The sequence below is a fragment of the Borostomias antarcticus genome (genome assembly GCF_949987555.1).
Source record: "Borostomias antarcticus genome assembly, chromosome: 22".
NCBI lineage: Eukaryota > Metazoa > Chordata > Actinopteri > Stomiiformes > Stomiidae > Borostomias > Borostomias antarcticus.
Window position 1 is genome coordinate 15,527,244 of NC_140255.1, and position 13,704 is coordinate 15,540,947.

General features: G+C 51.4%; 1 protein-coding gene across 1 annotated transcript; it reads left to right on the plus strand.

The window, feature by feature from the left end:
* Positions 1 to 1,660: 1,660 nt before the first annotated feature.
* gpr142 (G protein-coupled receptor 142) lies at positions 1,661 to 12,842 on the plus strand (the record flags this gene model as incomplete). Its single annotated transcript, XM_084456119.1, has 3 exons — positions 1,661 to 1,669; positions 9,232 to 9,412; positions 11,785 to 12,842. The coding sequence occupies 3 exons, from the start codon at positions 1,661 to 1,663 to the stop codon at positions 12,840 to 12,842; spliced, it is 1,248 nt and encodes a 415-aa protein (XP_084312245.1).
* Positions 12,843 to 13,704: the final 862 nt, after the last annotated feature.

Consider the following 13,704-nt stretch of genomic DNA (forward strand, 5'->3'; position numbering starts at 1 on the left):
CAGCGTACAGTAGACTTGTTGTACCGAGTGATCTGAAAACTCAAACCCATGGTTTTAAATAAAGTTCCAAGTGACCGTGGAACTCCAATCTCCCCCAACAAATCAAGCTCAGCTTCTTCTTTGCGACAGTCCTTGGGGGGTCACCAAGGGTAAGTGAAAAAAAAGCAGTCAGGAGAATGAGGCTGGCAGGTCATTGCCAGAGACACCAGGAGCTGCCAGCTGTGGGAGCCAACCCACGGGCATCGGTCACGAGGGCGTCCCACACTAGCGTACGTGGACGCGCTCAAGAAAGACGCAGGAGCAGGAAGTACCGGAGACCTGGCCAGATGTATGGAGGATCTGGATGACTGGAGGCGCTGACGGAGGGCTCGTCCGAGGATGACCTAGAGAGAAGTGATGGTCTTTCCCAAGACCGACAATAACAGTAAATAGCCACAAGAGGGCGTGCTTATACCTCGTGTCAACTACAGGACCGTAATGGAGCTGTCACATCGGAGTCCATCCAGTCCATCATCCAACACTGCCTTGTGCTCGTCATGGAAACAGGCTGATGATAATGACTCCGTGTGGGATCTTTGTTCCGATAAAGAGGCGTCGCTCCGGCTGTAAACCACGATCACTCGGTCCACCATGACCTGGACACTGCTCCACCCGGAGCACAGAAGACAGCTCGCTCTGCATGATGATGAAGTCATTTATGGGGGAGGGGGGGCAGTATCCACGGTATTTGCATTCACAGCCAAGGTCTCAGTGGGAGTATTATGGGGTGTCTTGGCAGTGGTATGGGTCTGGACTGAGGCCTTAGGTCAGGACTGTAAAGCCTGATGAGATATCAGTCAAACTAGGAATAGCAAAGAACTATTTAGAGATAAAAACACTTTTTTTTCTTTTCCTTCTTTTTAACTTACAAGACCTTTTCTGGCATAACACCAAGTTTATGTCCTCACATGTTTTTTTTACTTAATTCCCCAACAGAAAAAGGCTGTGTCCAGATTACATTGTGCTTATCAAATATGTGTCAAGCATATCAAATACAGTATGTGCTAGCTGTGGGCGTAGTAAAAAAGACAAAAGACCCCAGTACCCAGCTGTAGAGAATATTGTAGGAGCTGTCAAGGTCAGAAGATGACATTTCTTGGAAAACTACTCATATGTTAGTGGGTGGAGTGGCCGAATGCTTGAGTGACAGATCAAGAAGGAAGGTTCTGGGAGCGAGGACAGAGAGACCTGTGAGGACATGCAGAACCTGACCTGGGCTGCGTTCCGAATCGCATACATATATAGTATGCCAAAAATTATGTAGTATGGCCCAATACATAGTATGCCCCATGCAGTGATGGGAAAAATACCAGGGTTAGTACATCCGGTCGTATTTTGCAGTATGCAAGCCAGCAGACTTTTTTGGCTATTCTGAATCCACAATCCATTGCACAGCGGCAATGACGTCACATGTGCGAGTCGCGACAGCTATGGACGAACGTCGCTTTATGGACTGCGATGGATGTGGCCAAATTTCAAGGTGCAATGTTATGACAAAGTGGTATGCCCCAATTGTATGCACACTGTGCATACTTTCTAGGGGCAGCTGTATTGGTCTGGCCTGTACGTACTGGTAGTAAAAAGCAGAAGTATGCGATCGGAACGCAGCCTCAGTCACACGATGGGCCAGGTAACAGATGATACTCCTAGCAGTAAACCCGTCAGAACCTCAGACTGTCTCTGTGAGTGGACAAGGGGGGAAGCTTGTCAGACGGGCTTTAATGCAAGTGCTTCTGGGTTGAAAAACAGCTTGACACATGCACATAAACTATGAAATTAAACAAGTTAATTTCAGGTAACACACACCCACCTGCATAGACCTACGTGCGCACTCACACACACACTCAACCCTTCTCCCTCGGGGTTCCACCTCTCCCCAACTCCCCCGTAGTGTTACCCAGCATGCACCAACGCCCTCTGAGCGAACACTCCTGTTTGAACAGCAGCTGAAGCAGGGAGTTAACGAGGTGGCTGGCTCTGTGTGTGTGTGTGTGTGTGTGTGGGGGGGGGGGGGGGTTAGGATTAGGCATAATAGAGAAATGGAAAAATACAACCCTCCAGAGTGACATTTTGACCAATCAGAGACATGCTGCGAGGAGATGGGGGCCATAAACAGGCTTGTTAAGTCTGGCCCACAATTAAATATGACATTGTAAGGACAGGAGTGGGGGGGGACGTTGGGGGGGGGTTTCGATTCCTTCCCGAGGAATGATGTCCTGCAGTGAGGCCGGGACAGATAAAGGGGCTGTGTCTTCTCGATCCCGTCTGTCGTTAAACAGTTAACGAGGTACTAGATGGAGATGTGAGCGTGAATTTGCTGAAACAATCCTGTTCATTCGTCTGGCCAGCATGGCGGAAACAGCAGCGATTCTGCTTCCACTTGTACTTTTCCTTAGAAGAAAATTTTATTTCCTGCACAGTCCGCACCAGGGGTCACCAGGCACAGAGGTCAGATGAAGGGGTCAAGGAAAGGTCACAGCATCACCTCTCTGCATTCCCTGTGCTGAAGGCACCGCCCTGAGTTCAGCAGGTTAACATGCTGTGCTGTGATAAGGCATGTCTGCTGAGAGTTTAACGTCGTAAAACAGAGAAACGCCGTTTTCGGGAGCGTCTCGCGTCCAGCTCTGACGCCACCTCTGACGCCACCTCTACGCCCTACTCTCCCGCCCCCCCGGTCCGACGGTCTGATTGATGGCGCCCTGTGCTGGTGCACGATCGCCGCCGCTGGCGTTCATTACACGGTTGACTAGGCCGCTGGTGCAGAGTCAGGGGTGACAAACACATGAAGACATCCGTGAAGACCCCCCCCTCCTCGTTCTAACAGCCCCCACCCCTCAACCCCCCCCCCCCCACCCACATCTCTCTTGTATGCAGTCCTACATGCTACCCCAGAGAAGCCGTCAGGAACAGGAAATGGAAAAATACAACCGTGTCTGCAGTGTTACTCAAGAGGCTCGGGTAGACTGGATCTAGGCTTCGACGGCCTCTTTCACGATGCTCACAAGCTCTTAACACTGTCCAGCTGTCCAACCTTTTCTAACTGGCCCAAGGGACTGGACCAAGGTGGGATTTAATGCCAGTGTCGCTCTTGTACTTCAAATCTCAAAGATAAACACTAATGCACTAAATGCAGGGATGTTCTTTACACGGCCCCTAACAAAAAATTGATTTTTATGTGAAGGAGTTTTCCAAAACATGAGCTTTAATTCGCCTCAAATTACCCTGGGGTTGTATACTGTACTTACCCACCAGTTAAATATATCAGTAGATCATGTGGGGCAGAATACAGAGAGATATCTGCTGTAGGTAGTCGTTGTTTGTCTCTGGTCACTGTACAGTAACAGGTCTGATTGGCTCTTCAGCTTTATTTGGAGGGCTATTTGCATTCTGATCACACCCTATAAACCCCCTAGGACCTCATTAAAGTACTCACACGCACAAAAGCTCAGACAGACAGACACACACATACACACACACACACACAAAACGACCTGCTGCAAGGCTGCACAGTGTGAAACCGTTTCCTTTTCCTGTTTTGTCACTCGCTAGCATTTCACATTTCAGTCTCACTGGACATTCTCTCTCCGTCTTCCTCTCCCCCCTCTGCCTCTCTTTACCTCCTCCTACATTCAGTCTGTCCTCCTTCACCTGTTCAACCATCCACTGATCAACCCCCCTCCCCGCCCCTCCCTCCCTCCCTCCCTGTACCTCTCTGTCTCTTCCCCCCTCTCTCTCTCTCTCTCTCTCTCTCTCTCTGTCTCCTCTCCTCCTCCGATCACTCTCTGCGATGTGCCGGCTGCTGGTCGCTCTCTCCTCCTCCTCCTCCTCCTCCTCCTCCTGCTCCTCCTCAGTGGTGTGGGTCGTGTGTGCGACTGGCAGCAGCGGCAGCTGCAGCAGCGTTGGGAACCGCGTTGACCAGGCAGATGGAGGACAGGCACGCGGACGGACCCTGAGACAGATGGACACACAGCGTGCAGCCTGGCAGTGAAGGTAAGAACCTCCCTTCTCTCTCTCTCACCTGAGCACAGGACCACTAGAACACCAGCCACCAACACGTAGACTCAACACTGGCGCTGACCACGGAGGTCAGAACTAAAGCCTCTCTCTTCAATGTTTATGAGTTGAATTCTTGGGTTTACTGTTCTGAGACGGCTGTTATTTGGCTCTCACACTGTTATCAGAGGTCATCCTTTCTGATGTGACTGGTGCTGCTTCACTTTAGATGCTCCTGTCCGGTCTCGTGAAGCTTTATTCAGAATTCAAGAGACAGACTTCTTACATTTTTAAGAAAAAGATAGTTTAAAGGTTATATTTGTTTTTCCTGTTATTTTCTTCTGTTTTGCAAGGAAGTACACTGTCAGAATGAGCCAGCCAGGTCACGCTGATGCCAAAGTGTTCTTCTGGATTATATCATGTTTATATCTGGGGCCAGCGGAAATCCACGGGTCAGTTTCGCAGTTGTGAAATTCGAACAGGAATGCTTCTCGTCCTAAGCTGTAAGGACTGGAGTGGTTGGCTTTTCTCAATGACAGGTTTCCGGCGTCGCTGGTCAGCTTTTGTCTTTGTCTCTCAGACAGCTTACGCCCGTTTACTCGCTACCCCGGACCTGCGCTAGCGCACTGCAGCAGCGGCCCGGGGTGCCTGGCGGAAACCTGAACTCACGGCCACTTTCCCAGCAAACGCTGGAATGCACTCTCACACACTTCCTGCTCCGAGACGGCGATCCGCGTGGCGCGGTCACGGCGCTGTCCTTCAGACCTCCCCTGGCCGTCACACCCGCGAGCTGTTGTTTCAGGTGCACCGGCCCCTCCATGAATAATTGATAGGACTCACTTGAGCAGAGGGACCAGATACTGAGTTCATCCCGGCTCCGCTGACACCAACCCCCCCCCCCACCCTTCGACTGCTCTTCCACGGTTCAACCGGATCTGAACCCCTTAAGACGACCATCCAAAATAGAGTCTTTAATCAGGAACATCCACTGACCCCGTGACCTCCAGGGTTCCCTCCACCGGCTCAGCTGTGAGTCTCCGTCTCCCCCGAGGCCCGCGTTCCCACGGAGCTCGCCCGCACCGCAGACCCCCGCTGTGGGCCTGGGGGGCCTCGGCCTCGACGAGCTGGCCTATACACGTCTGCAGAACTAGCAGCCCACCCCCCCCCCCGAACGGTGCTGAGCGGTTCTTCTGCAGCACGGGGGTTCTGAGTGACCCCTACAGTATTAGGGGGGGCGGGGGGGAATCAGGCGGCCGGTCCATTTTCACCCACAGTATGTGTTGCATCTCTGGGACACGTCGCTGCCAGATCCCTGGGTCCTCGGTGGGGTGGTCAGGGGTGTGTGTGTGGGGGGGCACTCTCTAATGAACAGTAGGCCTGGCCTGACAGGCAGAGTGCCTCTGCTCCGCGTCCTCCTAGGCTACTGACCGCGGCTTTATTAGCAGGATCTAGTGGGGTTTCTGTGAGGATTTGCTACGCTCACTCTAATCGAGTTAAGCTATGATATTAAGCTATGTATGTACTCTGCTGTGAGAGAGAGCGGGCTCAGGCTCTCATGCCATCTGTCCCGGTGCTGTGTCTACAGACCCAGTCACGTGAGCAAACCCGACCCGATCAGGTGTCACCCCTGGCACGGCACCAGGAAAATACACAACGCTGTTTACACCAAAAAACGACCCTATCCCAGACTGGCTGTGCCTGGGGGAACGGGGTTCTGCTGTCCTGCACCTCCTTCTCTAGGGACCGCTCTCCTATTAATACCAGGACACCCTACCTCAGCGTGTGTGCTATTTCCGTCTGCTCGACAAAGCGACCCCCCCCCCCAGTTTGCTTAGGAGCAGAGTTGTTTCAGTGTAAGTGTGAGCGGGATCAAAGCACTTAGCAGCACTCTGGACGCACCTCTGGAGGGCTGCTGGCCTGGAGAGGGGGCGCTAGTTCATGGCCTGCTTCTGCCAAGCATGTCGTAATAAAGAGATCGTTACAGCGTGCAGTACTTCACTGATAGACGACCAGGGACTGAGGAGAGATAAAGAAGATGAAGTCTCAGGAATGAGGAGCAGACCCGGCCTGTCTGTCTCCGTCTTCATGCTATCTACAAAGGGAATTAGATCTGTCTCCAGAGTGCAGAACAAATGTTACCCTTATTGATCCCAGAGGGGAGATTGTCTTTTATTTTCGCTCCGCTATCTCAGCCATCGGTTGAGTTGGGCGCAGGGTGTGCCAGCGTGCCCAGCGCCCCCTGGGGTGAGCCTGCCCTCTTTCCTTTTCTCTAGAGGATTCCCATGGTGTCACAGCGACATACTTGCAGGGTCACCGTGACAAGAGTAACAGTAAAAAGCTAAATTCACAAGCTGTTGTTTTTTATTATTGACAAAACAACCTTTCCCCTAGAACTGGAGATACATAAACCCTGATAGCAGTTTTCCAGTAAATAAATAAATAAATAAATAAACCACTGATGAAATACAGCCCTACCACAGCTGAGGGGGTTCAGACTACAGAACCAATATAACAATAGAACCAGTAGAATGAGTATAGCAACATAACCACCCGTCTCCCACACACACACACTATCTGACAGCTGATCACCACTAGCCGTCCAGTCCTGGGAGTTTTGGAAACATGAATTTGCATACTAAGCAGTTATGGCTCAATGGCACAGGTGCCTGTTCACTGAATACATCCACGTTACCGACTGTAAATCGCCCCACAGGCATTATGCGCACGTAGGGGAGAGGCAAATGAATTGCTTTTACATTGGCTATAATTACCTCAGAACAGCTCGTCCTTGACATGGATGAGTCAGCTTCCACTGAGAGAGAGACTGTGCTTAAGTAGCGTGGATAGCCTACATGATCAACATTCAGCTCGTCCCAAAAAGCCTGTGAGAGCTGAGGCCATCAGCAAACAAGCAGACGTTGCATGGATGAGTAGACTGAGTTAAGGATAGACAGAGCAGAGACATAGGCAGAAAAACAGGAAGGATGGCATCCAGGTGAAAGGGTAGATGGAGAGAGAGAGAAGGGGGCGGGGAGAGAGAAAGAGAGAGATTTTCGATAGGGAGACCAAGGAGAGCAGCGCTGATGGGGTCAAGTCCGTCCATCTCCATCTGTTGTTTTGATATCGCTACTGCTAATTGACCCGGGTCCAAACTCCACCGGTCGTCATTAACACAATTTCCCTGCGAATAACATTCTCATTCTTCATGGCCATTTAACTGGCTCGCTCTCCCTGGCAACACGGGAGCAAAAAATGACTAATGTCCAGCACAGGCCCTCATCTGTGAATAATGACCTTTTGAGCCTCATATGAATCTCATCTAACATTAACATAGCATCTAGCATATGGCATGGCTGAAGTGAGAGCACTCTAAGGGGAAATCGCTCCAACAGCCACTGGAGATTCGGTCCTTATGTCTGAACTGCAGTCCTCAAAATGTGCTAGAGGGCTAAATACGTTTTTTTTTCCGTTTTTTTTTATGTTTTTGTTTTATATTACGAAAGTTGAAGTTGCGAAAAACCCACTGAATATAACAAACAACAGTTTTAGCATCACTAAATAGTCATATTTTGTCGTCAAAATCCATGTGTGAACAACTCTTTGAAGCCCTTTTTCCCTGCTTAGTGATTTCAGGTGTAGGCCTACCAACATTTACAGAAGCATATCTTCTTCAAATATTTGCAGATTTCAATGGCACATCATTTGAAAGCTTATTTACACTTTCATAATCTATAAAAAACAGACCTGTCAATTTGGCTGACATGAGAACACTTTAGGGGAAACTCGCGACAACAACATTAGGCTACAAGACGGTGGGGTCATTCAAGTGAAGCCTCACCTCCTCTCTGTGTCACACAGTCTACCATTTTATTTAGCAGTTTGATCCCTCAGTCAACTGCAACAATGGTCTGCAAATCTGTCAGGTGGGTGGGGGGAATTATGAGAAACTTTCTCATAAGAGCTATGGGTAGTCGCATGGCCACCGGGGCCTAGAGCTGGCCTGTGGGTTGGGCTACATGGAGAGACCGAAGAGTAGCCTAGCCTTGCTGGGTCCCTAACTACCCTGGTGCTAGTAGCAAGTTATTAACCGTGGCTAGCAGGCGTTCCGTCTCTCAGAGGAAAGGAAGAGAGGGGGTGTAGGTTTTAACTAGTAGGGCAGATGAAATGTATCGTTACCCTGCTGAGATTCCTCTCTTCTCACAGTGCGCCTTTTTGGCGGTTTCTGACAGCTACAGAGCACGGCGACAGATTGCGTCCAGAAAGGAGAGTTTAGGCGCGTTGGGTTTATATCATGGATGTATTATGGTTTATATGCTGTAAGAGTAGGAGGAGAAGGTGGGACTGACTACCCAGGACCCCAATGGGGAGAGGGCCCCTGAAAGTCCTGTAATTAAAGTTTGTTTTTGTTAGCATTTTTTTTCCTAGTAATTAGTATCATATCTAAATTAAATTGGCTGAATACATCGATCAATAGGGGCACTCTGAGGCCCCTCTCACCCCAACAAAAGGTGCAAAATGGTTTAGTCCGCCCCTGCACTAGGATCTAAACGCAGCAGAGTGGCTGCTGGTGCTGGAGCCTGGAGGGAGCTGATGTCAAAAAAGAGGACTAACTCATTTATTTCCAAACAAAGGCGAGCACAAGAATGGTTGATAGTGCTAGCGAGCTAATATCAGGTGATATTCTGGGGAAATTGTAGTCTCCACTCCAGCTGTGATATCAACTGCCAAACTGAGATCGACACTGCTGCTGCAGCTAGCTAGCTAACTCCTAATGTTACTACCAGAGCACACACACTGGTGGACACTCATATTACCAGAACACACACAGTATCATAAATTAATCAGCATAGTGTCATATGATATATCTATCAACATTACCTAGCAAAGATGAAATTAAAAATTAAATCACTTTGGACCTCAGTTTCAAATCAACAATAAAAAAAGAAGGGTGATGAGCGATAGGTCGAAGGTCATCGAGTGAGTGTCCATTGAGTATTGAGGATTCTGGTTGTGTGGTGCGGTGGGGGACACAGAGATAGATTTCAGTAGAGAGAGACCAGAGGGGACGACTTGGCAAAACCGGGAGGGGGGGGGGCTCTCTTATTAATTTGTTCAGGTGCTGGTTGGTGCAGGGAGACCTACATTCAGCGATCACCGCCTCACCCTAAACGTATTCCGCCCGTCTCTCTCTTTCTCCAGATCTGTCCCTCTTTCCTGGAGCGGCTGGAGATGATCGCGATCGAGTCGCCCAACATGACGGCGGCCGGTGGCGGCCCCGACTCGCTACAGCAGGGCCTGCGACCAGAGGAGGAGTCCGTCTGCGTCCTGGGCTTCATCCCCATCATCTACTACAGCGCCCTCCTCTGTGTGGGCCTGCCAGGTACTGCAGGCTGTAGGGCTGGGTGTTGACAAGGACCTCACATGGGTCACAATACCATTATGTATGGTACTTTACATAACTTACTGAAAATGTTCAAATACAGCTGAAAGTATTCTATCCCCCGCTCCCTGGAGGTGATCCTGAGGGCGGAGGGAATGTAAGGACATTTTAAATCCATCCATTCTATCCTTCATTTTATATATCTTTATCTTTTCCCTGTTTTGTTCTATATATTTTACTTACTTTCCTAAAAAAAATGAATGTATTGATATTGTACTGCAGAAAATCACAGGTATCACAGGGGGGATATTGTGATGTATTGCTGTATGTACTGTATGCTGCATTTTATTGCACAGCCCTACTGTACATGGAACAGCGAGTGGGTTTTGTAAAAGGGGAAAGCGTGGTAAGAAGGCGGGAGGCTAGTTCAATGTCGTATGAGTCGGTACTGGGGTTGAACCACAATTAAGTAAGTCAACACTCAAATCTCTCAGGTGACATTTAGAAGTTCACCTAAAGGCCGCCCCCACAGAAATGGAGGGAATCCATCGAAGAATTTATCAGTGATTTATCAGCTACTACTTACCTTTGCTTGGCGTGTAATGTCAAGGCTACGTATGACCTTCTCACTCATTTCATACATCACACCCTGTGGACCATCCAGCCCCTTCATGGCTCCCTAAACGGTACTCTATCACCCTGATGACCAAGCACCTCCCCTCCCTCCCACCTCCCAACCCCTCATCCCCAGTCTCACACTCTGACCCCATGGCCAGCCGCCCAGAGAGGAACGCTACGCCAACAACAACAACAACAATCACAGCTGGGTTCACTTCAAAAGGACAGCGTCCGTGCGGCTTTTGTTGTCATCACTGTGACGGGTCTACGAGGCAGACCTGCCTACGCCTGTTGATTAGGTATCGATCCGTTGTCCAGCGCTAGCAGGGATGTGACACGGAGTGTTGTGAGGAGGGGGGTGAGGGGGGGGAGGATGCGCCAAGAGCACGGCAGAGTAATTGGCGAGGAGTTGACAGGGGGAGGGGGGAGGGGTTGGAGGACAGTCAGTCACACGCTGTCCTCCAGAGGGCTTTAGTGGGAATGTCCTGTTTTTGACGAGCTGCCTAGAAAAGCAGCGCTAACGATGACGGCTATCAGAGGATGGGTGACGCAATCAATGCATCACATGTTTACCCTGCTGAAAATACACACATGGTGCTACAGCAAGCAGGGGTAGAGATCTCTCTCTGGAGCTGGGTTAGGGCTACCAGGGGTACGTAGAGATCTCTAAGGAGCTGGGTTAGAGTTAGCAGGGGTACGTAGAGATCTCTAAGGAGCTGGGTTAGGGCTACCAGGGGTACGTAGAGATCTCTCTCTGGAGCTGGGTTAGGGCTACCAGGGGTACGTAGAGATCTCTAAGGAGCTAGGTTAGGGCTAGCAGGGGTACGTAGAGATCTCTAAGGAGCTGGGTTAGGGCTAGCAGGGGTACGTAGAGATCTCTAAGGAGCTGGGTTAGGGCTAGCAGGGGTACGTAGAGATCTCTAAGGAGCTGGGTTAGGGCTACCAGGGGTACGTAGAGATCTCTAAGGAGCTGGGTTAGGGCTACCAGGGGTATGTAGAGATCTCTAAGGAGCTGGGTTAGGGCTAGCAGGGGTACGTAGAGATCTCTAAGGAGCTGGGTTAGGGTTAGCAGGGGTACGTAGAGATCTCTAAGGAGCTGCAGAGCCACATTTGTGAGGATCTGGTCACACAGCGTCATATTAAAGCACTCGCATAGAGACAGAGTGTGAGGTTTCTCTTTTTACCAGGATCCAGTCCTTGACCAACTTTCTACACACAGCAGTTACTTTTGAGCATTTTCATTGGCACCTGCATCTTGTACATATGACAAACTGACATCCTTGATACTCATCGCATCGTTGACCTTTAGCAAAATATAGAGTAATATATGGAGGTGATAAGGATGTTAAAGCCTCTGTCTGTCCGTCTGATTAGTGCTGATAAGATACTGTAAGGACTAGCACTGACAAGTATTCAATGTACATGTACCTGTACTGGTTAGATATGGCAATTCAACTTTTTATTTTATTCTGTGGGGTGTCTGTGGCTCAGGAGGTAGAGTGGGTCGTCCAATGATCGTAGGGTCCGCGGTTCAAATCCTGGATCCTCCTGTTCACATGTCGAAGTGTCCTTGGGCAAGACAATGAACCCCAAATTTCTCCCAATGAGCAGGCTGGCACCACGCATGGCAGCTGCCGCCATTGGTGTGTGAATGTGTGTGTGAATGGGTGAATGAAAGGCCATTTATAAAGCGCTGCGGATAAAAGCGCTATGTAAGTGCAGTCCATTTACCCTTTCTGTTCTGTCTGTGTTAGTGAACATCCTGACGGCGGTGGTCCTGTCCAGGCTGGCCGGCCGCACCCAGAAGGCCCTCTACGTGTACCTGCTGGCAGTGACGGGCTCCGACATCCTGTCCCAGCTGTTCATCATCTTCGTGGGCTTCCTGCTGGAGCCCGCCGTGTTCCACCGCCGGGTACCGCCCCCTCTGCTCCGCTACATCAGCGCCCTGGAGTTCGCCGCCAACCATGCCTCCATCTGGGCCGCCGTGCCACTCACCGTGGACCGCTACGTGGCGCTGTGCCACCCACTGCTTCACCGGCAGATCAGCTACCCGGAGCGGGCGCGCCGCGTGGCCGCCGCCGTCCTGGCGTTGGCGCTGGCGTCAGGCGTGCCGTTCTTCTGGTGGTCGGACATGTGGCGGGTGGGCCGGCCTCCCACGCCGGTGGACGCCGCGCTCATCTGGACGCACGTCACCATCATCTACTTCCTGCCCTGCAGCATCTTCCTGGTGCTCAACTCGCTGATCATACGCCGGCTGCGGGCGCGCCAGAGGCGGCCGTGCTGCCAGGAGGAGTGCGGCGGCGGCGGCGGGCTGGCCCCGCCCCCTCCTCCGAGGCGGAGGCGGCGGCTGTGGCTGGGGAAGACCACGGCCATGCTGCTGGCCGTCACCTCCGTGTTCTCCGTGCTGTGGGCCCCGCGGACGGTGGTGGTCATCTACCACCTGTACGTGTCGTCTGTGCACCACAACTGGCGCGTCCACCTGGCCTACGACCTGTCCAACATGCTGGCCATGCTCAACACCGCCGTCAACTTCTTCCTCTACTGCTTCGTCAGCCAGCCCTTCCGCGCCGCCGTGCACGACGTCCTGCTGATGCGCGGCGCCGGCACACCACTGAGGCCCCGCCCCCGCCCGCCGCAGCGCGGCCAGCAGCATGCCACCGGGCACACCTCCACCTCCTCGCTGTCCAGTGGACACCAGCGCTCCTCCCACCACCACCACCACCACCACGCGGCGGGGCTCCACCCCTCGCCCGCCTCCAGCCTCCGGGGGACAGACGGACCTCGTGACCCTGACTCTGTAGCCCCTCCCTAATCACAAACACCCCCCACCTCCCGGCGCCATCTCACGGCCCACAAGCACTTACGACCTCGGGGCCACTCCATGCATTCCAGCCATTTTGTCCGTGGACAGCCGCCAATCACCCTCCTCTGGGGCGTTCTCCAAGGGACCAAACCGAACTTCTCTGATATGACGCAGAAGCAGTTGGGAGGGGGGGATTGTACCGAATTAATGTCTTATTTATTATGCTATTCTCTGCGGGAATCAGCTGAAATGACACTGGTATTTATTGTTGTTGAGGAGGACCTCGGCTCGCGTGTTTTTTTTCCATGTATGGTAGTCATACGCAAGCTGGGAAATTTTTTTGTAAAAAGAAAAAAGGAATGACATATGGACGCTGTTTGTTCTGTGTTCCTGCCGGTGCAGTTACAGGTGCTCAGGGCACCCAGGTGCACGCGCTGAGAGACAGAGAGTGGGGCGAAGAGGGATGAGGCGATCGTGCATACTGTCGCACCACAAGAGCAACTCAGGACGGCCATTTTATACTATACATCATCCCTTGGCCTCATCCTTCCGCTCACAGTTCTCCGCAACGGCGACCTGACGTTAATCATCTTAAAAGTAGAAAAGCATTCAAAATGCTCAGACAATTTACATGTTTACCAACAATAGTTTATTTTCTTACAGTAACAGTAAAAGCAAGGAGGAGAGAGAGGATAGGCTGGAGATGCCGGGTCTCTGTGGACAGTGGGGAGGGCGTCCTGCTCTGGGGAGGAACCGCTCCACGCGCCCAGATGACCACACGCCGTCTGGCTGAGCACAACCCATCAAGCAAACATCAACGTCAAAACCACAGCTGCTAAAGCTGGTGTCTGTTTGTCATGAGAGGCAACTC